At 38.0% G+C, this 27,168-nt stretch overlaps 1 protein-coding gene across 3 annotated transcripts in view; it reads left to right on the forward strand.

Annotated features, from left to right (window-relative positions):
* Positions 1 to 27,168, forward strand: part of MARCH6 (membrane associated ring-CH-type finger 6) — an 80,238-nt gene that overhangs the window by 35,861 nt on the left and 17,209 nt on the right. For all 3 annotated transcript variants that reach the window (XM_025387198.1, XM_025387199.1, XM_025387200.1), the window contains 16 exons: positions 275 to 464; positions 2,525 to 2,586; positions 3,171 to 3,203; positions 5,698 to 5,749; positions 9,271 to 9,329; positions 10,518 to 10,598; positions 10,841 to 10,909; positions 10,990 to 11,064; positions 11,869 to 12,003; positions 14,045 to 14,164; positions 15,601 to 15,701; positions 19,390 to 19,527; positions 20,565 to 20,769; positions 23,650 to 23,719; positions 24,677 to 24,858; positions 26,463 to 26,597. In XM_025387198.1, the coding sequence (XP_025242983.1) occupies positions 275 to 464; positions 2,525 to 2,586; positions 3,171 to 3,203; positions 5,698 to 5,749; positions 9,271 to 9,329; positions 10,518 to 10,598; positions 10,841 to 10,909; positions 10,990 to 11,064; positions 11,869 to 12,003; positions 14,045 to 14,164; positions 15,601 to 15,701; positions 19,390 to 19,527; positions 20,565 to 20,769; positions 23,650 to 23,719; positions 24,677 to 24,858; positions 26,463 to 26,597 (1,707 nt within the window). The remainder of the gene's footprint in view (positions 1 to 274; positions 465 to 2,524; positions 2,587 to 3,170; positions 3,204 to 5,697; positions 5,750 to 9,270; positions 9,330 to 10,517; positions 10,599 to 10,840; positions 10,910 to 10,989; positions 11,065 to 11,868; positions 12,004 to 14,044; positions 14,165 to 15,600; positions 15,702 to 19,389; positions 19,528 to 20,564; positions 20,770 to 23,649; positions 23,720 to 24,676; positions 24,859 to 26,462; positions 26,598 to 27,168) is intronic.

A 27,168-nucleotide genomic window follows, 5' to 3' on the forward strand; every position in this document is an offset into this window, starting at 1 on the left:
AGTAGCTGGGACTACAGGCGCAAACCACCATGCCTGGCTAACTTCTTAATTTTATGTAGAGACAGGGTCTTGCTGTGCTGGCCAGGCTGGTCTTGAACTCTTGGGCTCAAGCAATCTGCCTGCCTTCGCCTCCCAAAGTGCTAGGATTACAGGCATGAGCCACTACACCTGGCCTAGTTTGTTTGTTTGTTTGTTTTAGCAAGAATAATGTGATTTGGAAACAGAGCAAAACAGACAAGTGGATCTAAATTTCTGGGCTTTTCTGTGATTTTAGGCTCCAGCAGGAGGAAATGGTGCAGAAAATGTTGCTGCTGATCAGCCTGCTAACCCACCAGCTGAGAATGCAGTGGTGGGGGAAAACCCTGATGCCCAGGATGACCAGGCAGAAGAGGAGGAGGAGGACAATGAGGAGGAAGATGACGCTGGTGTGGAAGATGTGGCAGATGCTAATAACGGAGCCCAGGGTAATGGCTGCTTGTGTGTCCTCAGTCTTCAGCACTGCAAATCTGTTCTCAACTTGCATTGAGGAAAAGGGCTGGCATTTTCAAATTTTAATGTTGTGAAGTTCTATTTCTAACTTATTTTTACTTTATTTTGGCAAACTGGCATTTATGGATGTACATAAATATGTTTTTTTCTATGAAACAGAATGTTTTATGTTTTAAAATCCTTTTTACACAGGGACTTTTTTTATAGGATAGATAGGAAGAAATTATTTTTTAAGTTGGATTAGGTACTACTTTTTTTAAAATAAAGGACTTTGGTACAGATTTACCACATTCATTTGCTTCTGTCTTTCCATGTCCCTTGAGTCAGTGCAATTTTTAAAATTGAAAAAGAATCTTGAAGTGTATACTGCAGACAAGGTGCCATCCAAATAAATCAATATCTCATTTTCTAGCAGTGTAAACTCTAGCATATAAAATAAGATCCAAGACAGGAGGTGGGTAGATCACTTGAGGTCGTCAGGAGTTTGAGACCAGCTTGGCCAACATGGTGAAACCCCATCTCTACTAAAAATACAAAAATTAGCTGGGCGTGGTGGCGCACACCTGTAATCCCAGCTACTTGGGAGGCTGAGATAGGAGAATCAGTTGAACCCAGGAGGCAGAGGTTGCAGGGAGCTGAGATCATGTCACTGCACTCCAGCCTGGGTGACAGAGCAAGATTCTGTCTCAAAAAAAAAAAAAGATCCAAGACAGAGTCTGCCAGTCAGCTGTCGGTCACTCACTTCCCCTCCTCCCTCCCACCACAGTTTTTCTGTCAAGCTTTGCACTGTCTCTAGGTCTACTTGGCATGCCTGATAACTTGATTGTCTCTTTGTGTCAGGCACTCTGTTAGACACTGAGCATGTAACTGCGACCAAAACATTAGACTGCTGCATTCCTGGAGTTTCTGGTTTAGTGAAAAAGTAGGAAAGACATGTCGTGTGATAAGTGTTGTGCAGGTTGCTCTGAGGATGCTGTTGGGGAGAGACCTATTTAATTAATTTACTTTTTTTTGAGACAAGGTTTTGCCCTGTCACCCGGGCTGGAGTACAGTGGCAGGAACACAGCTCACTGCAGCCTTGACCTTTTGGGCTCAAGTGATCCTCCTACCTGAACTCCCCAAGTAGCTGGGTCCACAGGTGTGTGCCACCATGCCCAGCTAATTTTGTTTTTGTTTTTGTTTTTGTTTTCGTTTTTGTTTTCCTTGGTAAAGATGGGTTCTCCCTGTTGTCCTGGCTGGTCTTGAACTCCTGGGCGCAAGTGATCCTCCTGCCTCAGCCTCCCAAAGTGCTAAGATTACAGGCATGAGCCATTTTGCCTAGCCGAGACCTGTCCTAAATAAGGTTTCCCAGGTAGCTCAGAGTACCTGGTATTTGAGCTGAGACCTCTGAAGGATGATGAAAAGTGGCTTGTGTAATGGTAATAGGGAACCTTTGCAGGGAGAGGTCAGAGGCTCTGAGAATACAGCTTGCTGCTACCTTTGGGTCTGGCTATTATTTCTCTCCCTTGATCTAATACAGTAGCTCCTAACTATTCTTTCTCCTTCCATTCTTGCTCCACATAATTCATATTACTCTGCTGCCTTTAAATCTTTTAGTAGTTTTCCCATTACTAAAGAATAAAATCCAGACTCCACATTTCTCTTGTATGATCTGATTTCTGTCTTCTACTACCCATATCATTACTCAGAATGTCCTAGTCCCCTGGTTTCCTTTTCTCAAATCTGCCAGATTCTTTCCTGGCTTAGAGCTATTGAATTCCTCTCTTTCACATAACCCTGTTTGTTCCCTTTCTGGCATTTATCTCAATCTAGGATTACATTACTTTATATGTAGTATTTATTTATATGTATGTTTTTATTCTTATTTGTTCCCTGACAAGCAGATACTCGGTATGGAAATGTGGCTTAGCTTCTCAACAACAGCTTACAAAGTACTAAGTTTTACTATTTTTAGTGCATTTTATTATTTTTTTATTATTTATTATTTTTAGTTCAAATTCCATTAGTAATCTTTAAATTGCAATTATATTTTCAGATGACATGAATTGGAATGCTTTAGAATGGGACCGAGCTGCTGAAGAGCTTACATGGGAAAGAGTAAGACCTTTTTCTGTCAAGTATCCTGGTGTTTTAATCCTAAAATATATTTTAAACTTTGTTATATTTAGATGTTATGTTTACAGTTGATGAAAAGTTACTGGAATTTTCATTCCTAGTGAAAGTTAAGTGACATACTGTTTGTGGTGAAAATATTGTGATGTTGGTGGCTTTTTTTTCTCTCTTACGAAACCTTGTTCCATTTAGGAAATGTTTTACCTGAAATTGTGGACTTTTGAAAAACAAAATAACAATTTAAATTTAAATAGTATTTTCATGCTTCAGTTGACAAAATAATACAGTTGTATTATGAAGTAGTCTTAATTAGCTCTATATCTTCAGTAACGAATCCAAGATGGAATTTTTTTAGACTTTATAAATCATGTAATTTTGAGTAAAAGGAGACTCAAAATATAAAACTGTCATTCAGAAACAAATTTTTTTATTTTCTGAAAATGATAGGAAGTAATGGAAAGTTGTGGATGGAGGACTATATTTAAAGATATTGAAAAGAAAATGAGGCTTTTCATAAATTAGGATAGAAAGTTCTGTTGAATCTTAATGCTTATCGTTTTTATTTTTAGATGCTAGGACTTGATGGATCACTAGTTTTTCTGGTAAGTGAAACTAATTAATTTATTTATGTATGTATTTTTATAATGGAGTCTCGCTCTGTCACTCAGGCTGGAGTGCAGTGGCGAGATCTCGGCTCACTGTATCCTCTGCTTCCTGGATTCACACCATTCTGCTTTAGCCTCTCGAGTAGCTGGGACTATAGGAGCCGGCCACCACGCCCAGCTAATTTTTTGTATTTTCAGTAGAGATGAAGTTTCACCGTATTAGTCAGGATGGTCTCAATCTCCTGACCTCGTGATCCACCCACCTCGGTTTCCCAGAGTGCTGGGATTACAGGCGTGAGCCACCGCACCCCGCCTAAGTGAATTCTTTTTAATAACAGAATTGGAGTTGTCTTAGTGATTCAGAAACTTCACATTTATAGTATGTAGTAAAGGTCAAGATGCCTTTTGGCTTTTGATTACTTTATATGTTGAAGATTGTATGTTTAGTGTGCTGAAAATATTAAAAAAGCATAAAGGTAATAACTATTTTTAAAAAATTATTAAATATTTGATTTTTAGTAAAGAAAATAAACTTCAAAGTTAATGGTAGTTGAAAAGAACTTGGTCTTCTTTTAAAGTTCCATCTTGCAGTGTTTATTGCCTGTACTGGTGGAAGCAAAGTGGTTTTGCATATTTACACAGTTAGACACCCCAGGCTGATGTTAGGTTTTCCTGTTTGCTGAACCCCACCTATCTTTACCTAGGAACTCTGCCTTATTAGTAAAGGTTGCAACTCTAAGGTGAGAGCAATTCTTTAAAGAAGTTGTTCTTTAAAGAAGAAATGATGCTGTTTTCAGGTCCTGTAATATGAAGTTATTTGCCATTTGAGATTTTTAAATAGCTTAAGATGACTTTGGCTGCAGGTAGCAGAACCCTACTGGTTGGAACATTAATAAAACAGGAAGTCCGGAGGAAGAATGAGCTTGAGGTTGCTTGATCCGTAAGCCCAACAATGTCCTCAGAGACCCAGATATCTCCATCTATCTCCTTTGCTGTCCTCGGTGTTGGCCTTCTCCTCAGGCTGGCTCCAGATGTTAACCAGAAGAGGATGTTGAATTTAGCAGTGTGTAGATTTTTAGGAACATATCTGGTATAATTCCACAGTTTAGTGGGAATGTGGTATTAATGAGCTTCTAGTCGTGGTTTGATCACAGTCAGTATAGAAAGCATTATTTGGCCACATACTGATTTATATTTATTACCCTGCCAGTTCCTCATAAATGACGGACAGAAGTCGTTAAGGTAGTGGTATTGACTGAAACCCATTTGAATTATTGAAAAAACTTTTGACAGGATGAATTCATTATTTTAGTAAAAAATATTTAATGTGAAGATGTGTGCCAGCTATTGTGATAGGCACTGGGGAGTTCAGTGATGAATGAGACAGGGTCCCTGTTCTCAAAGATGCACTATATTGAGGTAGAGAGAAATGCACATGTAAACAAGGAACGTTTTGGAGACTCAGTGACAAAAAGTGTGCACAGGACACAAGGGGCACAAAAGGGAGTTTGATTAGGTCTGTCTTAGTGGAATGGAGTTTGTCAGCAGGAGATTTTCAGTGAAGATAACTTAGAGGTTGAAGCATAAAATATGTTGGGGATAGGGAAAATTTAGGAGCCCTTAAGGCAGAGAGGTTGAAAAAATTGAGCCAGCACGGTGAGAAGAAATGTAGTAGTCATTTACAAACTAATTACCCTTCTTGCTGGTTGGATTTGTGGAAGATTAGGGGACCTGAACAGAGAAATCCTTTTTTTAGACAAAAGATCTTTCGAAGGATCATTTAACCTGATGGTTAGGGAAGGTCGTGGGCATAAATGAATGGACTTGGGCAGTCTGGTCAGTGTCAGCATGGGGCATAGCTAAAGTGCGTGCAACACGGCTGAAGGAATAGGTAGACAGCTGTCACCTTAGAGGCGACAGTATGTAACTGTGGGAGGTGACCAGATGGTCAGGTGAGACAGGACAAAGAAAATTAGCGCACCACAGGGAGTGAGGGGACCAGAGGGAGATCAAGCTAGAGTTTTCCAAAGGAGAGGTAGCCAGGCAGTAGTGGCCTTGTAGGTGTCAAGAAAGCAGAGTAGATGTTGAAAGAAACACTGCAGTTGACATTAACGTGATGTTTACAATTAATTTGGCTTTCAAATTTTTCTCCATTTGAAATTTTTGGTGTCATTTGATTTAAATGAAATCTGGTATTTATGAAAATCTATGTAATTTGTGTTAGATTATTTCTAAAAAGGAAGTATTTATAAATGAATTTGTTTTTTCTACATGTAACATTTTTGAGTTGTATTAGGCTTAGTTGTATGAGCTAGCTAATGAAAAATGAAAGTTACATATTATGTCTAGATTGAAATCCCAAAACAATAGAGGGAAAATTTCAATCTTAGCTGTTTTTAGTATTTGGTTCTAGCTAAATAAGTGGAATAGTCCAATTAAACATATATTAAATATGAATTGAATATGCTTTGTTGATACTTTTTTCCTTTAGGAACATGTCTTCTGGGTGGTATCTTTAAATACACTGTTCATTCTTGTTTTTGGTAAGTTGTGTTTGTGCTTTTATTTTTTTATAGTATTATGGTAGGAATTTAGTTTTGTAGGAGCTTTGTTATAGATTTATTTTTTTTAACATAAGAATAAATACTAAGTGGTATATGAAAATAGTTTCAGATACAAATACCTGTATAGATAGGCCCCAGACAGACAGATACTTTCCTAAGCAGCAGTGACTGCAGTTACCTACTTGTCTCTCCTTCTGTTTTTTTTTTTTTTTTTTTTTTTGGTAGAAGCTGGTTTTAGACTGACTTGAGAATACACAGTTTCCCACTTCTGGAATTACTTTTATGCTGATTGTCTGTGTGCTCTTCCCTATGGTGGAAGATCTTGTTTTCATCTGTCAAAATCCTGACCATTGCCTTCTAGAGATCTTGACTTGGGAGCTGTTACCAGAGCTGGGTGTAGGCTTGTGGGAAGACAGTAAGCCTTCCCCAAATGTGAGCCTCCCTTAGAACCAGATTCCAGGACATGCAAAATCACTTCCAAGCACTTCTGTGGGGGCAGCTGTGAGGATTCTTTGACAGCACACGGTGGTCCTTCCCATTGGGAGTAATTAGAGAAAGAAAGGCAAGGTTGAGGAGACACTGTTGACAGAGGTTTTTCTCCTTACCAGAAGAGGTAAGGAAAACTAAGTTGAGTAAACCAAGTCCTTAGAATTCAGTTTCTGTATCTCTGAGGGTTGAGGAGGTAGAGTCTGATAGAATGGGGTTACTGTTAGGTGTCCTATGGTTTGTGTCTCAGAGACCTCAGGCAACATATCCCTATATAGGGATAATCTATGAGAAATTCCTTAGTACATAGGATTTACCCCTTAGTTCTGCTGAAGAGGATGAGTAGCGATTTCCTGGCTTCTTCCACCAAATTGCAAGTTATTTGCTCTGTTGGGGACTACATTGTAACGTGTAAAGCAGATGTCTTTAATAAGAAGCCATGTGGTGTAAGGGGCTTTGAATATTTGGACTGAGGATGAGGCCAAAAATTGATTTCTGTATATTATGTGTAAAAGAGGAAGAGAAATTTACTTGTATTTTATTAACAGTATTTCGGATACTTCCATTGATTTCTTAATTTTTAGTAGATACTCACAAAATTGCAGCTTTAATAGGAAGCTCATTCTTTGTTCGCCTTGCATGTGGGGGTGTCTGTATGTTATTCTGCATTTATTTTTCATTATGTGAAATAATTCATATATAGACTGAAACTGTTTTGATCTTGACTGTATTTGTTTTTGAGAGAAAAAAATGATCTATAGATTTAGGTCTTTACTCTTGCAGAAAAGCTTAATGCTAAATTAATGTTTGTAGAAACAGGTCACATTTAAAACATGAATTATACAAATAAGAACTCTCATTTATAGAAATCTAAGTAAATAGAAATTATAGAAATCTAAGTAAAGCTTTTTCTAATCCAACCTCCTGAGCTTATACTGCGAAAAGAATTTTCTTAGTAAACTTATGTTTTTTTATATAGTTAGGATCTTTTGGAAATGAAACAAGTTTTCTTCCATTAGGAACATACTTTTTCTTTTAATCATTGGGATTAAACACCCTCCTGTTTTCTTCCTGCATGGGTTGCTCTGTTGGAAGTTTTCTATAGGCAGTGTTTTGACTCTTGTGGTCATACGCTTTGCAGAAATATAATTTGACAAAGCTGTGGTCTTCCAGTAGAGGGTGACAATCCTGAGAAATTATCCTTTTTCCATTAGTTTGTGTGTAATGGGATAGAAAACTGTTGTCGCAACTGGTGTTTAAGGTTAATAATTATTTAATACCTCTGCAAATAGAGTTAAAACTTACCCTTCCCAGGGGCCTAGTTGAGTCGTCTCCAGACTGGGATATGAGAGCAAAATAGGCAAAATTCAACATACAGCTTTTTTTCTTACCTTTTAAAATTTCTTCTGCTTTATATTACACACAATATGTTAGTAAACTAATACATATATATATATATAATTTATAAATAAATTTAAATATATTGGGAATACATGTTCAGAAAGATTCCTACCCATGAAATAGTGAGAAGGCCAGATCCCTAGTAGGTTCACTCTGACTTCTGTGATTGAGTTTCTCACTTCCCTGGTAATCTGTGCTGTCAATTTATTTGTACCATAAAGAAAAGATAACTGCATTTTATTATTAAGAATGAAGTAAAATTTAGCCAGAAAGACTTGAGGAAAAAGAAGACTATAAAAATTCTTACTATAAAGATTTTAAAAAGATTTTCATACTTAGCTATAATGCCATTATCTCACCTTACAACATTATTAGAATTTAATATTTTCCAATAATCCATCATATTCAAACTTTCTGGGTTGTCCCTTGGATACCATTTTGCAGTTGGTTTCTTTGAATGAAGATCCAAATAAGGTCCACATATTACTTTTAGTTGTTAAGTCATAAGTTATTAGTCTTTTAATCTAGAGTACTCTTCTCTTTGGTTCCCCCAACTCACCCTATTCGGCCATTGATTTGTTGCTGGGATTAGGTTAACTATTCTTGCAGCATGTCGTGTTTTACATCTGTCCATCTGCTTCCCAGATGTTCTCTGCCTTTATCCTTTGTCTCCCATATTTCTCTTAAACTAGAAGTCAGATCTAAGGGCCTTAATTAGATTCAGGTTCAATACATCTGGGACAAATCCATCACTGGTCACTCTGTGCCTATTAATAGTGTATGTGAGGAGCTGAGATACTTATGTTGGATTATCCACTTTTATCACTGGATTCAGGTTATATCAACCTGGGCCTCTAATCTTAGGTTTTATTTTTCCCTTTACCATTAGAAGATAATCTGTTGGGAGTGATATTTTAGTGTCTTACAGTGTTCCATCAACCTTCCACTTAATGATTTTTGTTAGCTCTTAATGGTCCTTGCCATAATCACTTACTGTGTTAAGGGTGGCAAAATGGTGATTTTTAAATTGTCATTTTTTACATTTATTGGCTGACTTTTCTGTAAAGAAGAAGAAATTCTTATCAATTTGGGACTATTCAGTCAACCTGAACCTGTTTGTCCAGGACAAGTAGGACAGATGCTTATTTTTTTCCCATTAATTTTAGTTTTCAGAATAAGGAATTGGCACATTAACTATTCTAGTTGGTGTGCTAACTGCTTCCAAAACATGAAAGTGTTTTATTTGATGTTGCTTTTTCTCTTTTCATGATTATTATTTTGGGCTTTTCCTTTTTTGAGCATCATAAGCTCATGGATTTGTATATGTTCAGTGTTTTTCCATCAGTTTTGGTCATTATTCTTTTTGATGCTCATATTCTCTCTTTGGCCTGTTTTCACAATGGTTTCTCTGTTGATTTGGCATGGCCTTATTAGACCTTAATAACTTGTTTGTTCTCTAGTTACAGAGAATGTCCTAGGCAGTGTATTTTTAGCCTAGTTCTGGAATCTTTCATTTCTCCAAGAAGCCCTGGTTCCTTTTAGTGGCGGATTGTAGTAGGAGTGTACATTGTTTTGATGTTGAAGTTTTCATTGAGTTTTTTCCCCCCTTTTAGCATTTTGCCCTTACCATATTGGTCATTTCTCCCTTGTTGGTTTGGGATTTGAAGAACACGTGAGTATAATACTTTTACAAAATTATTTTCATTCATTACTCCCAAATGTGATTATTAATCAAATAGCATTCTAAAGAGTTACATCATTTCTTAATTGGCATTATGCAAGGGAATAGTTAGGCGATACCATCTCTCTCTTTTTTTTTTAAATAACAGTGGCTCAAGAGTTAGTGGTCTTGTTGCCAACTAATGAAAATGTGCTCTGAAATCCATTCAGCTGGGTGGGCCTGAGGCATCCTGGGGGAAAGTTTTCCACAGGCTGATTTTCCGTCCATCTCAAGAACTTGTATGTTCACTTCTTTCCCTTTCCGCAGGTGCCCCCTGCTGAATTTAGAAAAGTAACAATATATCAATCAATTTAAAAAGGATAGACTATTTTGGAATGATGGGTTGTAGTGTTTTCTAGAGTGCTTTAGTTTTGACATATTATCAGTATTCTCCAGAGTTAAATAAATTTTGGAAGGATTATTATTTCTTTGTTGGGTCCCTAGAAGAATTTAGTCTTTTAAGGAAGAGCTGACTATCTGGGATCATATGCTCAGTTTGTATATATAAGATCTGAGAGATCACATTCTGAAGTGTTCTAATATTTAGTACAGATCTGATTCTCACTAGTTGAATGCAAGAACTTGAAAGGTTCAGATAAGTGTTTTGAAAATTTTTGACTTTCCAAACTATTGCCACTTGCTATCTGAAACTCAGAAATCAAAAAATACTGATAGGCATTGTTTGTTACTTTCAAAATTCTTTCTGTAAGTTGAGAATGGTACAGATTTGCAGAGCAAGGGAAACTTGAACAGTTACTTCTAGTGGTAAGAAATGAGGTGGCTGGGATATTACCCGGCTGGTGCGTGACTTGGGCAGTGTGTTCTGCTTTCCAGTGAGAGTAGAGGGCAGGCTGTTGTATTACAGGGCTCTTGTTTTTGTAAAATGTAATTCACTCTACTGTTATTTTGTCTCCTTGGGTAAAGTGTTATTTAATTTTTCTTCATTTTTTAGTAGTTTGTAACAGTCAGTGAGAGAATTTGGTTTTCAGAGATGTCATCCAAAGGAGATTTTACAGTTGTTTTCTGGTTATAAATTGTCTCGACAATTCTCTTCAGTCATTTTGATTGTTTAATATGGGAAAACTGGGGTGTAGGACATGTCGTAAAATTAAATTTTATTTACTTTTTTCTTATTTCCAGGTCCAAGCATCTCATTTTGAAGGCCTAATCACAACCATAGTTGGGTATATACTTTTAGCAATAACATTGATAATTTGTCATGTATCCTTTAATGAACCAACTTGGGTGTTCACTAATGTTATTCATACCAAAGAACTCTTCATTAATGGTAAAACTTGTCTCTCCTCGTCCTCTTAGTAAAAGTTGTTGGTATTTGCAGTAAGGGTCAGTGGACAAAATGTGAAATAAATTAATTCTGTCAAAAAATACTAAATGTTGGCTAAGTAGTTACCTGTTTCATTGTACCTTTAAATACTCAGTTTTTCCTTGACCTGATGCTGTAGGGCTTGGCAACTCTTGTGAAATTTCATAGATCTCGTCGCTTACTGGGAGTCTGCTATATTGTTGTTAAGGTAATTCCTGTTATAACTTAAAATTGGAAATGATTTCTCCTACATTTGGGTGATACTGATGACCTTTATTTTCACTTAAGGTCTCTTTGTTAGTGGTGGTAGAAATCGGAGTATTCCCTCTCATTTGTGGTTGGTGGCTGGATATCTGTTCCTTGGTAAGTTGAGTATTAATTATTGTATAATAGCATAATTTCAAGGCTTCAAAAAAGGAAGTTTTCAGCATGGGTTCTTTTTAAAGGAAAGTAAATATTTGATAATTTGCTTATTCTTTTGGCAAGTGTATCTGTATAGAGTCTTAATGTTAATTTTTCTTGAGTACCTGAGTTTTTGAGGCTTTGTGCAAATTTTTTGTGTCAGGACATTTTGGATGGAATCTTTCTATTAACTAGTGGAGAATTGTATTGCCCATTTTGCTCTCTTAAATTTTTATAGATAATGCCAAGACATTATATACATAGAGTGATTTGATAAGGAAGCTGTCTTTGTAGTAATAAATTTAACCCTAATCATTTGATTTAACTAAGATGCTCAGTCTTGATTATAATCTTTAATTGCTGTTAGTAATAATCAGTTTTTGATTTTTTCAAAAATGTTTTATGTATGGAAAAGCTGTCTTTGGTTCTGAGATAACATTTACCCTCCCATACCTTACTTTTAAAACTTCTCAAGAATGCAGACCTATAACCAAGAAAAGAAGGTTTTATATTCATCAAAAATAGTTCTTTAATAGAATCAATATTAATAAAGCTTTTACCAATTGGTTTATCATTCTTTATATTTGAAGCAGTAGCCAATCTTGTTTGTAGTTCTATGTCACCGTGGAATGACATTAAGTGAACTGCAGTTGTAGAAATTGTTCCTTGCATGTGTATTGATTATTTATTTCCTAGAAGATGAAAATGTTAGTTTGGCAAATGTAGGGGGCACAGATCTCTCTTACCTGTCCTCTTTTGGCTCAGGAAATGTTTGATGCTACTCTGAAAGATCGAGAACTGAGCTTTCAGTCGGCTCCAGGTACTACCATGTTTCTGCATTGGCTAGTGGGAATGGTATATGTCTTCTACTTTGCCTCCTTCATTCTGTTACTGAGAGAGGTAAGTCCACAGGGAAATGCTGATGCTATACATTTGTAAAAAGGACTTTTGCTTTCACCACCAGTCATGTCTCAACGGCTATGATGATTTCCTACCTAAATCATATTCTCTACTATTTTATTCTAAGAGGGAATAATTTATAGGGGACTTTGACTTAATTGCTTTTAACTTTTTCAGTTGTTTGTCTCCATAATTGGCAAGTTTTAATATTTCTAAGTTTGAAAGACGATTCAACTGAGGAAAAAAATAAGAGTACTCACTTTTTCATACTTTGTATATACTTTAGCCATCCTCTAATACAGATTCTTGGAATTTTGTATGATGTGAGTGTATCTCAGACCTCAAGGAACTGTAACGATGGAAATAACCAAAAGGATATGGTTTTGCAGGATCGGATATTTAAAGTCACTTTGATTTAGGCATCTTAAGTATAGAATTACAATGAGAGTCCTTTATGATTCCAGTTCACTGGCCTGATGGGTTACCTTTATTTATTTATTTATTTTTTGATACTGAGTCTTGCTCTGTTGCCCATGCTAGAATGTAGTGCCATGATCTCGGAACCTCCGCCTCCTGAGTTCAAGTGATTCTCCTGCTTGAACCTCCCAAGTAGCTGGGATCATTCCCGGCTAATTTTTGTATTTTTAGTAGAGACAGGGTTTTACCATGTTGGCCAGGCTGTTCTTGAACTCCTGACCTCAAATGGTCTGCCCACCTTGGCCTCCCAAAGTGCTCTAATTACAGGTGTGATTCACTGTGCCTGGCCTGATACCTTTATTAATCCTATTTTTGGAATCTGGTTCTAAGTGATTTGAAGATGATGAAAGCAGATGAGTATTTCATTAGTGTACATGTTAAGCTCAGTCGTTCCCCAAATAGTGAATGCTCACTGTGTGCCAGACACTATCCTGTATTGTGGGGTATCAGTGAGAAACAAAGGCACAATTCCTGTTCTCCTCAATTTTATAGCCTGAAAATGAATACAGCATTGAAAATGTCAGCTTACACGGGGACTGGTGATGGGAGATGTGCAGGATGTGGAGGAGCAGGTTGACAATTCCAGTGGGAATGGAACACAAAAGCACAAAGGCTGAATGCTGCTCTTGGTGTACTTTGTTCTTTGAAAGATTGCAGGAAGAGGAGGAGGGGTCAGGGGCCAAAGCATTCTTCTGAATCATATAGTATAATTTCAGTAAATTCTCTTGGTAACTAAAGCTTTCATTCTTTCTTTGAAACAAATGATTGAGAACTGAAGCAAGTACAGAAATGTGTTTCTTAAAAATGTAATTGTATGTGAACTCCAGATTACTTCATTAAGTGAATAAAATGCTTTATAATGATTTTTTTCATTTTATCAGTGTGGTGGTTTTTGTTGATATAAAATTTTAGTATTTGGAACTTAGATAGAACCTTAGAAATCACACACTGTAACCCCATTGTTTAGGAGATGGACAATAGAAGTTTGGGCAGATTAGATGCATTACAGAGGGTAACTCAGTGAGTTTGGACCACATAGGACTATTACCCAGACTCCTCCTTTACCCCATCATGATCTACAGCCTCTTGGGTGATGATTTTCATTCACAGGGGGAAGGCATAGATAGTAAAATGAAGACACTGAGGCTGTAGGGTTTCTTAATTAAGATAACTCTGTGGAAGTGTAAGACTGAAATTCAGACCTTCTATTTAGGACATTTATAAATTGCAACATAACCCTTTTACTATAGTAATGGTTGTATTTATTTTTCATCTCAGAGGTCTAGATTTCTTGACACATTTGACCCAATGAGTGGTTTTTTTGTTTTGTTTTGTTTTGTTTCCAGTGAATGCTGATGTCAAAGGACATAATCGGACACAGGGTACTTTTCATAAAGATTCTGGTTTAGGAACTTACTTTCCTAGGAATACCATATATATTTTCTGGGGCCCACTTTAGTTGCCAGAATAATTTTAAGTGCTTATTTTTCTGTTAATGTTTTAGCTCATATATAGAATTTGAAGACACTGGTGAATATTTATAGTATTTAAAATGTATTTGCAGGTACTTCGACCTGGTGTCCTATGGTTTCTAAGGAATTTGAATGATCCAGATTTCAATCCAGTACAGGAAATGATCCATTTGCCAATATATAGGCATCTCCGAAGATTTATTTTGTCAGTGGTAAGAAGATGTTTCCATTGTTTTTCTGAATAAAGTATGCTAACCTATAGTTTTGTTTAGGTTTTTTTTTTTCCAGTTCTCAAGCGGGCTGATAAGAGTATATTGAATAATATAGTCATCTAAGCCTGTAGTATTCAATTGTCCAGTAGCTGTTTTATTGGTTACTTGGTTAAAATACATATGTAAAAAGATATTTACTAAAAGGAAGATGCTTTCTTGTTCTATCATAGTATAATTCAGGGGTCCCTAGCCCCCATGTTTTGGCTGGGTACTGGTCCATGTCCTGTTAGGAAATGGCTGCACAGCAGGAGATGGGCAGCGGGCAAGCAAGCATTACCACCTGAGCTCCACCTCCTGTCAGATCAGCCTTGGCATTAGATTCTCATGGGAGCATGAACCCTATTGGGAACTGTGAGTGTGGGGGATCCAGGTTGTGTGCTTATTATAAGAATCTAATGCCTGATGATCTGAAGCAGAACAGTTTCATCCTGAAACCCCTTGGAAAACTGTCTTCCATGAAACTGGTCCCTGGTGCCAAAATGGTTGGGTACCACTGGTATGATTGATTGCTGAATTACGGTTGTCTGAATTATGTTTAATTTGCATTGAAGCAATGGAGACTTATTACTGGCTTGTAAATTAAACTCTTAACAGAAGCATGTCAAAGTTTCCCCACCTGGAAGAAGAAATTACATAGTTAAATCTAATTTCTTTCTTTCTTCCTTTCTTTTTTTTTTTTTTTGAGATGGAGTTTTGGTCTGTCACCCAGGCTGGAATGCAGTGTGGTACGATCTCGGCTCACTGCAACCTTCACCTCCGGTTTCAAGTGATTTTCATGCCTCCACCTCCCAAGTAGCTGGGATTACAGGCGCCCACCACCACGCTCAGCTAATTTTTTGTAGTTTTAGTAGAGACGGGGTTTCGCTATGTTGGCCAGGCTGGTCTCGAACTCCTGACCTAGTGATTCACCCGCCTCGGCCTCCCACAGTGCTGGGATTACACCCAGCCATAAATCTAAGTTTTTCTAAAATAAAATTCTTAAAGTAACATTATGTGCTTTGAAAGCTTTTGTAGCCATTTACATGAGGTCAAGTCTTAGCTGGTTACAAGTGATTTATTAAGTTGCAGGCATTTCTGCTGCTTCATTTTAAGTTTCTATCTCATTTCTTAGGTAGCAAGCGGTGATTATCCTTTGTGGCTTCCGTTTTAGCATTTGTGTCCTAGATGGGAGGTCCTTACAGGAAGAAGGGCAGGCATCTTAGGAAAACATTTTTATACAAAATGACTCAGGGGTAATGTGTAGAGTGGGAACCACTTGGGTTTTGAGTAGATACAGGCCTGGACTGCATGTTGCTTGACTGTGTTCAGAAGTCTGCCTGTCTTGCACAGGAGTGATTGACTCTTATAGTGGTGTCATACCCTGTTTCGTTCTGCAGATTGTCTTTGGCTCCATTGTCCTCCTGATGCTTTGGCTTCCTATACGTATAATTAAGAGTGTGCTGCCTCATTTTCTTCCATACAATGTCATGCTCTACAGGTAAGTTTTAAAAATTCAGAATAGCTTTACTAATTTATCTCTGTTAGAGATTTGATATTCAGATTACATTAAACGTTAAAAACATTTCTTACAGATAACTAGAAATCATCTGACAGTTAAATGTTGCCTTATTCTACCTTTATTTTTATTATTTTTAAAATTAAGCTTAATGTTTAAAAAATTTTCTGGACCTTTTCCACTTTGCATAAATTTTGCCTTATTCTAGATCAGATAAGCATTAGTAGTTGCATTTTCTAAAGGAAGATGTTTATTTTTTCTGCACATAAAGTATGCATTTACACAGCATTGAAATGTTTTACCATACCTAAGGAGAGTGTATTAGCATTATCTTTATTTTGAAAAGCACATTATGAAGAATAAAGCCAGAGTTGCACATTTAATTATTAAAAATAGGGTACAAAGCTTGTAGATAGAAACTCTTTTTTGCTTTAAAATCTTACGTGGGCTAAGGCTGGGCGCAGTGGCTCAAGCCTGTAATCCCAGCACTTTGGGAGGCTAAGGCGGGTGGATCACGGGGTCAGGAGATGGAGACCATCCTGGCTAACACGGTGAAACCCCATCTCTACTAAAAATACAAAAACAAAATTATCCAGGTGTGGGGGCAGGCGCCTGTAGTCCCAGCTACTTGGGAGGCTGAGGCGGGAGAATGGCCTGATCCCAGGAGGTGGAGCTTGCAGTGAGCCAAGATTGTGCACTCCAGCCTGGGTGACAGAGTGAGACTCCGTCTCTTTTAAAAAAAAAAAAAGAAAATTTAGGTCGGCTGGGCATGGTGGCCCATGCCTGTAATCCCAGCACTTTGGGAGGCCAAGGATCACCTGAGATTGGGAGTTTGAGACCAGCCTGACCAACATGGAGAAACCCTGTCTCTACTAAAAATACAAGAAAATCAGCTGCGCATGGTGGCACATGCCTGTAATCTCAACTACTTGGGAGGCCGAGGCAGGAGAATCACTTGAACCCAGGAGGCAGAGGTTGCGGTGAGCCGAGGATCGTGCTATTGCACTCCCGCCTGGGCAACAAGAGTGAAACTCCATCTCAAAAAAAAACTTAAGCCATCCGGAAACCTACCACTACCGGTAGTCTCTACCACTCATCCTATATGCTCTTTCTTTAGGGATTTGCGTTATCCCCATAGTCATTATCCTAATTGCAGGCAAATTGGATTATTTCCTCAAGTTTACTTCTAATAAGTCTTTAAAGTATTGTCAATTCTAATTTCTTAAAATCTCTTACTAATGTAACTTGATTTGCCATTTAGTAACTAATTTAGGCCTTCCTCTTGCTCTCCATTCATCTGCAACACTTCTGCCTCTAGATTCTCTAGAACTTTGATTATTTTACCCCTGTGTTTAAAAGTTGTCAGCATTTCCTCTGTAATCTATGTGATACCTACACCATTTAGAATGAGATGCAAGGCTTGGCATAATCTCATGTTGCTTTTTCAACATCTTGTGTCAGCATTGACTGACTTGAATTTTTTAAATTGTGCTACACTGCCATTGAGGCTCCCCTGATTTACTTAGCTGTTTGTCTTTTTCTCTCTGTTTACAATAATTTTCTTGTCCATGTTTGAGTGGCAAGCATTTGATCTTCTTTTTAAAATCCAGATTAAGGTTTTTAAATTTTATTTTTTATGAGAAAGAGTCTTGCTGTGTCATCCAGGCTGGAGTGCAGTGGTATGATCATGGCTTACTGCAGCCTCAACCTCCTGGGCTCAGGTGATCTTCCCACTTCCACGTCCTGAGTAGCTGAGAGTACAGGTGCAAGCCACCACACCTGGCTAATTTTTGTATTTTTTGTGGAGACCAGGTTTCACTGTGTTGCCTGGGCTGGTCTTGAACTCCTGAGCTCAAGTCATCTGCCTGCCTCAGCCCCCCAAAGCGTTAGGATTACAGGCATGAGCCACTGTGCCTGGCCATCATTCCATTCTTTAAAATCGTCTTCATCGTTGTATTTCTTTTTATAGCCTTTGTTAAATTACTTTACAAATACGTATTGTTTTATCCAAGATGGCTGAAATCATGTCTTATTTAGGTGTTTTTCTCTCTTTTTTTTTTTAATTAAAAAAAATATTTTGTGGAGACAGGGTCTGACTATGTTGCCCGACTGGTCTTGAATTCCTGGCCTCAAGCAATCCTTCCACTTTGGTCGCCCAAAGTGCTGGGATTATAGGTGTGAGCCACTGCGCCTAGCCTCTTATTTGGATCTTAATGCTTTGCATAGGAACATGATTATTCAAAGATAAAAGCTTTATTGTACACAGAGTAAAATCTCAAATTTGTATTTTATTAAATTAGAATTGGAAAATACTTATATCCTGATTCTTTAAAGTGGCAGAAAAAATACCAGTAAGTAGTTTAAAATGCAGCATCAGTTTATGACTTTTAAAATCGTTACTCTTTTGTGATAAAACTTTATTTTTCTACACTTAGAACTTTTATAGATTTGGAGGATTTCTTACCTTTTAGTTCATGTATAGTATGTATGATTCCAGTCATAAGAGAACCAGGAAACACACACAGGTTCAGCTTTATATGTTGTTGGGATAAACCCATTGCGGTGATCAGTTATACATAGAAGGTTAGAGTTTTTGTGCTATAGCAGTATTTAGTTCATTCATCCATTAAACAAAATTGAGAGCCCTTATATGCCGGGTACTTTTCAGTGTGCTAGGGACATAACAGTGAAAAAAACAGAATCAAGAAAACATCCTGCTCCAGCAGAGCTTACATTTTAATGGTGGAGATAGACATTAAAATAGATGAAATATACAGCGATGCCAGTGGTCATAAGTGCTATGGGGGAAAATTCAAGTTGGGAAAGGGGATAGAGAGTGGGCAGGATAGGGTGACAATTTAGGAGGCGTGACTGGTAAAGACCTGAGGGGGTGACAGTTGAGGAAAGTCCTGAAGGAGTTGAGAGAGACAGCCATGTGGATCCCTGAAGGCAGAATATTCTTGCAGAAAGTAGGTGCAGTGGCACCCAGGTCTGTTTGAGGACCTGCAGGAGGCAAGTTTGTCTGCAGTAGAAGGAGAAAGGCAAAGAATTGGCCCTGAAGTCAGAGGTCACGGAGAAAGAGTCTTGTAGGACATAAGCACTTTGGCTTTTACTTGAGTGAATTGAGGAGCTCTTGGAAAGCTTTGAGCAAAGGAGTGATCTAACTTAGTTTAAAGAGGATCATTCTGACTGCTGTGATGAGAGGAAACTGGGTTGGAGTGGCTGGGTCAGAAACAGGAAGCCAGCTGGGAGGATAATACGGTGATCCTGGTGAGAGGTGAGGGTGGCAGAGATGAAGGGGAGGTAGCAGTGGAGGCCATGAGAAATTTTTAGGTTATTGTTAAGGTACAGTCAAAAGGATTCTCTAGCTGTTTGGATGTGAGGTGTAAAAGGAAGGAGTGACCTTTTGTGTAACATGCTACTAATGTAGCAAGTGAGGAGAGAACCAAGACCTACCTATCAGTTTAGCAAAATGAAAGTCGTTGGTGACCCTTATCAGAAACAATTTGGTGGAGTTTGTGGGGAAAGCCTCACTGAGTTGGAGAGAGAATGAAAGGAGGGGTAATAAAGATAGTAAGTTTATTAGACTCTTAAGAAGTTTTGTTGTAATCCCATTAAATAGTAGTCATATGCAAAATACAATTCACATTATCAATCCTGGCTCTTTCAGTGATGCTCCAGTGAGTGAACTGTCCCTCGAGCTGCTTCTGCTTCAGGTTGTCTTACCAGCATTACTTGAACAGGGACACACGAGGCAGTGGCTGAAGGGGCTGGTGCGAGCGTGGACTGTGACCGCCGGATACTTGCTGTGAGTATGAGCAGTTGACTTCTTGGACGTGCATGTCATTTGTGACTATTGAATAACCTTTCTGGAAAAAGTATGTAGAAAAATTAGTTTTAATAAAAGACAATTTAGTAATACTTGCAAGTGCATATGATACTTCTAAATAAAAATTTTTTTTTTATCATTGTCCATCTTTTCATGGAGAATATATGCATTATTTTTGCCCTCTTATAGAAGTTTGCTGCTGGTCCAGCTTTCATGGAGTAAATGTCTTTTTTTTAAGTGCATTAAAAACAAACCAGTTTAGCTTTATTTAGACCAACTAACTTACCTTTGTTTAGTGCTCATAACCTGGTAAATGGGTTCTTCTCAGATTTGATTTCTCAATCTTTTAGTGAACATATTGCATTGTTTTCTTTTTTCAAGCTTTATATACTCTATATTTATTTAAAAGTTGAATCTTTAAAAATTTTTCAGTTTGGCATCTTGTAGGTATCTTAAAGATGAAGTACAGATCTGGTTATATTTGCTTGAACATCTGTCCTTCTCTAACTGCTTCCTCCCCTAGTCTCAGTTTTGACTTAGCTGATGTATAGCTTGGAGGTTTTACAAATTTATAGCTTGTAGCTACATGTTGCAGTAGTCATCGGTAGAGAAGATAAGAAGTTTTTCTTTTCCTCCTGTAGATCCTTAACAATATATTGTACATTGTAAGTATGTACTTACACCTTGTGCTTGTAAGTACTTAGAAGTGTACTTGTAAGTATCTTGTACATTGTACTTTTTTCTTTCAGTTGTTGATTTCTTCTCAGATACTGGCTGAAGAAAACATAAAATAGGTTGAACTTATGGGGTATTCTACAAGTTAATTAACATTAAATTTAGAAAGGTTTAATTTAAAGCAGGTACGAACATTTAGACCAAAATGAGGTAATAATGTGTACAAATTCTGTATTGTACATTTTCTGCCCTTAGTAGTATATATGAAGAAAATGAGTGTCATGTCTGCCATTTTATTGTGACCTGAAGTGAGACTTGTTACTGATGTAATTTTTGCACAGGGATCTTCATTCTTATTTATTGGGAGACCAGGAAGAAAATGAAAACAGTGCAAATCAACAAGTCAACAATAATCAGCATGCTCGAAATAACAATGCTATTCCTGTGGTGGGGGAAGGCCTTCATGCAGCCCACCAAGCCATACTCCAGCAGGGAGGGCCAGTTGGCTTTCAGCCTTACCGCCGACCTTTAAATTTTCCACTCAGGGTAGGTACTGTACAGACTTAATCACATATAGAGGTTTTTTGTTTTTTTGTTTTTCAAATTGCTGCTGAGAATTGGTGCTGTTAGCATGCAGTCCTCTGTATAGACATGTTCCACATTTTATTACCCTCATTATCTAACGTAAATGATCAGGTAAGTTTATCAAATTTCAGAGATAAGTCACAGAGTTGGGATTCCCTCGGCTCTTGCTCCCTATTTAAGAGGAAAAGACTCTACAGTAATTAAGAAACTAATGTTATTGATACATTTCAACAATGTGTCAGGAACTAGAATGGGCATTTTGATGTTCTCTCATTTAATCTCCACTCAAATACTGTAAAGTATAGGCGATAATTTCATGTTTATAGCTGAGGAAACTGAAGGCAGTATTGGTTAAGAATGTGCCTATTCCATGTTCTTTAAACTAGCAAGTGATCAATCTTTGTGCAACTCAGAATGTTGTCAGAAATGTAAGCTGATGACTGCTCTATGATTACAGTGAAGTCATCCTTCATTTATATCAAGTCTGTTATTTTAAAATGCCCTTTAATAATGAGATGGACTTGTGAGTCTGATCATTTTAAAACGTGGGCAGGTTATTTAACCTCTCAGCCTCACATTTCTTTTTTTGTAAAAATAGTCATTATTATACCTTTGTATATTACTGTAGGTCACGTGTTCAGTCAGTCATTCAGCAAACATGTCTTAAGTGTCTATGATTGATATTTTCAGTGTCTGTGAGGATATAGAGAGCATACGTGGTCTTTGCTCAGAAAGAGCTTACAGTCTACTCAGAGATGAGAAAGGCAGTGGCAGATTTGGGTTCTCATGCTGGATGTTTACAGTGGGTGCTGTGACTCCTTCAATCAAGAACCGCTTGTTCTTAATATAGGCCCAAAGGAATCTTCCTAGAATAGGTGGTGCCTGAACTGTCTTAAACATTGAGAGACCTGGCAGAGAGTGAAAAAAAGGAAGTGGGAAGGACATTCCAGAAATATGTCAGGACTAGGGCACATTAGGCATGGTGCGCTTGGAATTGCAGATAAGGGAGTTGTGTTGTTTTGTTTTTGAGACAGGGTCTTGCTCTGTTGCCCAGGGTGGGGTGCAGTGTTGCGATCACGGCTCACTGTAGCCTTAGCCTCCTGGGTTCAAGTGATCCTCCTACCTACTCAACTGTCCAGTTAGCTGGGACCACAGGTACATGCCACTACACCTGGCTAATTTTTATATTTTTTATTGAAACAGGGTTTTGCTCTGTAGCCCAGGCTGTTCTCAAACTCCTAGTTAAAGCAGTCTGCCTGCCTTGGCCTCCCAAAGTGCTGTATTACAGGTGTAAGCCACTGCACCTGGCCTAATTGAATATATTTAGAGGGTGAGGTGTATGTCCAGGAAAGGTGAGGAACAAGGGGAGAGATGAGGGGCCACGGGAGTGGTGAGGGATAAGGTCGGGAAGAGGTGAGGGACAAGAGGAGTGGTGGGAGGAACCAGATAATGGAGCACCTTGAGCACCCTCTGCACGAGTCCACACTCACTGAATTGTTCTTCTACTCCTTTGTCCCCTTGAGGGGTGTATCTCTTCCTGATTCTGTGGCTTATTCTAGAGGACTTTGCTGCATAACCCTGAGGAAAGCATGAAGGTCATCTTTTCCTTTATCTCTTAATAGCAGACCTCATAGTCAGCTCCCTTTTTTTTCCCCTTGGTCTTTACTCAGCTCTCTCGCCTCTCCAGAGACAAAAAAAAGGCCTTCTGAGCAACAGTTACTTTCTGGCCAGATCAGAGACAGTATCAATAAATGACTTTTCAGGCAGTTAGAGCCGACAAAGCCTCGGAGTCTCGTGGGTTTTGTCATCTGTCCTTTTCAGGCTTCCCATCAGAGCTCTGCCCTCTGGTCTTGTGGAGATGAACCTGGTAAGCTAGCAGGCAAACCACAGTTGCTGCCTTTCTGCTCAGGGAAGCTGGTTTCCTCCTCTCTGTGTGATCACTTTTTATCTGCACTTCTGTCTTAGTCTGTTTTCACACTGCTAATAAATACCTGAGACTAGGTAATTTATAAAGGAATGAGGTTTAATTGACTCATAGCGTTCACATGGCTGGGGAGGCCTCACAATCATGGCGGAAGGTGAATGATGAGCAAAGTCATGTCTTACATGGCAGCAGGCAAGAGAGCTTGTGCAGAGGGACTCCCATTTATAAAACCATCAGATCTGGTGAGACTTATTCACTACCATGGGAACAGTATGGGGGAAACTGCCCCATGATTCAGTTATCTCCATCTGGCCCTTCCCTTGACACCTTATTACAATTCAGGGTGAGATTTGAGTGGGGACACAGTCACACCGTATCAACTTCTCAGTACAGAAGCACCGGTTTATATGGCTATTTACATTTTGATTTAATTAAAATTAAATAAAGTTAAACATTTCATTACTCATTTACACTAACCACATATCAAATGCTCAGTAGCCACATGTGGCCTAGTGGCTACTGCATTGAGCAGTGCAGATCTAGACATTTCTGTCATCATAGAATGTTCTAATTGGATAGCACTGTTATTTGATTAAAAGGTGAATGTTTTTAATTTGTAATGTTTTATTTTAATAATGGGAAAATTTAAGCTGAATTAAAATGTTCTCTGATTAAAACATAAATTTGCCATTTACTTGTGGGATGTATCTGATTATGTGAGAATGGATACTTATTTTCATTTAGGCGTAAATCATAGGTAATTTTACTGAAAATACAAATTTTATGTGAAATTGCAGGAAACCTGGCAACACAAATATAGACATTTTCTTTTTAATGGGAAGATTGTGTTGATTCTTTGATAAAATACATTGAGCTCATGTTCCCTATTTATGCACTCTTTTTGTTTTACCTTGCAGATATTTCTGTTGATTGTCTTTATGTGTATAACATTACTGATTGCCAGCCTCATCTGCCTTACTTTACCAGGTATGAGCTTGTGCTAGCCTTCAGCTAATAGCATCATTAAGGTTGTTTATTTAGCTATTTGACAGAGTCTTGCTCTGTTCCCCAGTCCGGAGGGTAGTAGTGTGATCATAGCTTATGGCAACCTTGAACTACTGGGCTCAAGCAATCCTTCCGCCTCAGCTAGGTCTATAGCTCCATTTAGGAATTCAAAAATTAGAGTACCATATTAGGAAGACAATCTGTAGGAAAAAATACACTGGAAATTTGGGTCTTGCTGTTCTCTCTAGCCTATTGAGAAGTAATCACGTAAAGTAAGTTACTGAATTATGTAAATGATCTTACCCAAGTGATCGTTGTGGGACGCTGTAGAGTTTATTCCGAACAACTTTTTGTATGAGGTGCTCCCTTAGACTACTCTCAAATCCATTTTTCACATTCCAGTATATTCAGATAGTCTTAACTTTTTCTAAGAAAATTAATACGGTATTCTTTGATTATTGTGCTTTAAAATGTTATTGTGCCCACTCATTAAAATAAGCTTAGTTTTCTGTCTTGATGAATGAGCCAGTTGGAAGAAAGTTACTCTAAATTATTTGTAATGTTTCTAAATATTGAAAGTAATTCCCCACTTTTGTCCTGTTATTTGCGTAACAGTTTCATTTGGTGATAAAAACAATGAAAACATTAATTCCCTCAAAAGCTTTTTTATACCTAAAAGAACAAGTAATTGGCATGGCAAAGCAGTGTGTGTCCCAGTAGAGCTCACCTCCATTGAACTTAACCTAGTTTTGGTTGTGATTTCATGAAATCGTGCATTCTTTAGACGTTGTGGTTTTTGTCTTTTGTTTTTTGATGAAGACATTGATATATCGAATGTGATATCTTTTTCCTAATGTGAAAATACTAACAGAACAACATGAAGATTACAATTCTCTTTACCTAGCCACATGTCTCATTTATCAGCTTTTCTGTTTTCAGTATTTGCTGGCCGTTGGTTAATGTCATTTTGGACGGGGACTGCCAAAATCCATGAGCTCTACACAGCTGCTTGTGGTCTCTATGTTTGCTGGCTAACCATAAGGGCTGTGACGGTGATGGTGGCATGGATGCCTCAGGGACGCAGAGTGATCTTCCAGAAGGTTAAAGAGTGGTCTCTCATGGTATGTGTTTGTAATAAAAGACTGATCTTGTCTGTTAGGAATAGTGAATATTTTTCCAGTCATCTTAAATTTTTTTTTTTTGGGCACATTTATTTCCTTACTATATTATTTCAAGAGAGTTATTTTTTGAATTAGAAGGAATATTCTTTTAAGATAGTGGCTTTCTGGTTCATTCCTGTTCAGAGTCCTACATTCAGATGTATTTGAGGTTTAAAAGAAAAACAGACCGGGCACAGTGGCTTATGCCTGTAATCCCAGTACTTTGGGAAGCTAAGGCGGGAGGATTGCTTGAGCCCAGGAGTTTGAGACCAGCCTGGGCAACAAAGCAAGACCCCATCTATATTTTTAAAAGTATATGTATATAACATATTTTTACTGGATCACTTAGTAGCATGTTTTTCTTTATACTCGGGCATGCACACACCCACACAGGCTTATATTACTTACTTAAGGGCCTTACTGGACACTTCGTAACATTATTGCTCTCAGTAACACATTTGACTGCCGCAAATGTAGGATTAAAAAAAAATAACTAAGATGATTATCTGAGTGCGGTGATGTATGTCTGTACCTGTGTAATGTTGGCTGCAGCTGGTAATTATGTTTAGGTTACTGCTTACACCTTTTCATTTGTGTAATCAACTCTAATTTTGTATCAATTTATATTTTGATTTTGATTTCATTAGAAGTTTAATATCCATTTAATATTAATGTTGAAGAAAAATATAAAATCCATTTTTTTAGTGAGAGATTCATTATATATTATGGAGGGGTTTAATTGCTATTTAATCCATAAGATAATTAGACACTTAACCGTATTTAAAATACAGAATCCAACTAATTCCAGTTTTCATTTGATAGTCTTCCATATTATTAGAAAGTGCCGTGTAGAGAAACAAGTACTTTGTCTTCCACACACATTATATTTAGTCTGTTGTTGAAACAGGTGTATTTTCTGAGGCCACCTGAAGTAAAAGAGAGGTCATCAGGATCCAAGGCCACTTTAAATCATTTTATTTGGTCAGAATTTCATCATTACTCTTTTGTAATGTCTCCTGTCTGTGTCAGCTTTGTTTTCATTTTGCCATTTAGTCCAGTTGCTAGAGCTGCACTGTCTGGTATATTAGTCATGTGGCTAAATGGCTACCATATTTGACAGATACAGGGCATTTCTATCAGTATGGTAAGTTCCACTGGACCATGTTGTCCTTTGAGGGAGCCAATTTGATCAGCTTTATTAATTTAGGATTGTGCAGAGCCCTTCCTGTATACCAGTCCACCTCAAGGTTCACAGATCAGCCTGTGTATGGGTGGGCCACTGTTGGAGCAGGGGCCCTGGCCAGTCGGTGGCTTTTCTTGAGCAAACGGAAACCTAGTCCTGAGAATTGGATTGTGAGAAAAAACAGCCCAGCCACCTGTGTGCTTTTTATGTAAGAGACTTGAGCACCTGCAGATTTTCTGGGTCCTAAAACCAGTCCCTGTGGATGCTGAGAGATGACTGTGGTTGCTCTGCTAGGCATCAGTCTCAAACCTCAAAATGGAAATAGAGTTTGGCTCAGTCAGAAAGATCCTCTTCAATGATATGGTCTCCTGTTTCCTGATAGATCATGAAGACTTTGATAGTTGCGGTGCTGTTGGCTGGAGTTGTCCCTCTCCTTCTGGGGCTTCTGTTTGAGCTGGTCATTGTTGCTCCCCTGAGGGTTCCCTTGGATCAGACTCCTCTTTTTTATCCATGGCAGGTAAATGTATGTCTTTTGTTCATGTTATTTCATTAAGGATTTGGGATCAGAAAATAATCCAAGCCAGGCATGTGGCTCACGCCTGTAATCCTAGCACTTTGGGAGGCCAAGGTGGGAGGACTGCATGCACCCAGGAGTTCGAGACTAGCCTGGGCAGGATGGCCAGACCTAGTCTCTATAAAAAATTGGCTCATGCGTCTTGTCCCAGCTTCTTGGGAGGCAAAGGTGGGAGGATCGCTTGAGCCTGGGAGGTTGAGGCTGAAGTGAGCTGTGCTCATGCCACTGCACTGTAGCCTGGGCAACAGAGTGAGCGTCCGTCTCAAAATAAAAAAAAAAAGAAACCAAAATTTTTTTAATTATTTAATTTTTTAAATATTTAATTATGATATTTAATTCTAAGAACTCTTAAAAAATTGTTTAAGTAATGCTCTTTAATCGATCTTTTGTTTCAGAATGTGCAGTTCTTATAACTCCTTTAAAAATGCTTACCTTATAGGTTAAAATGTTACTAACCATTTAGTTTTCTCTAATATTTGAAAATACAAACTAATAGTCATTGATTTTCGTTCAC

This window comes from Theropithecus gelada, chromosome 6 (assembly GCF_003255815.1).
Source record: "Theropithecus gelada isolate Dixy chromosome 6, Tgel_1.0, whole genome shotgun sequence".
Classification (NCBI taxonomy): Eukaryota; Metazoa; Chordata; class Mammalia; order Primates; family Cercopithecidae; genus Theropithecus; species Theropithecus gelada.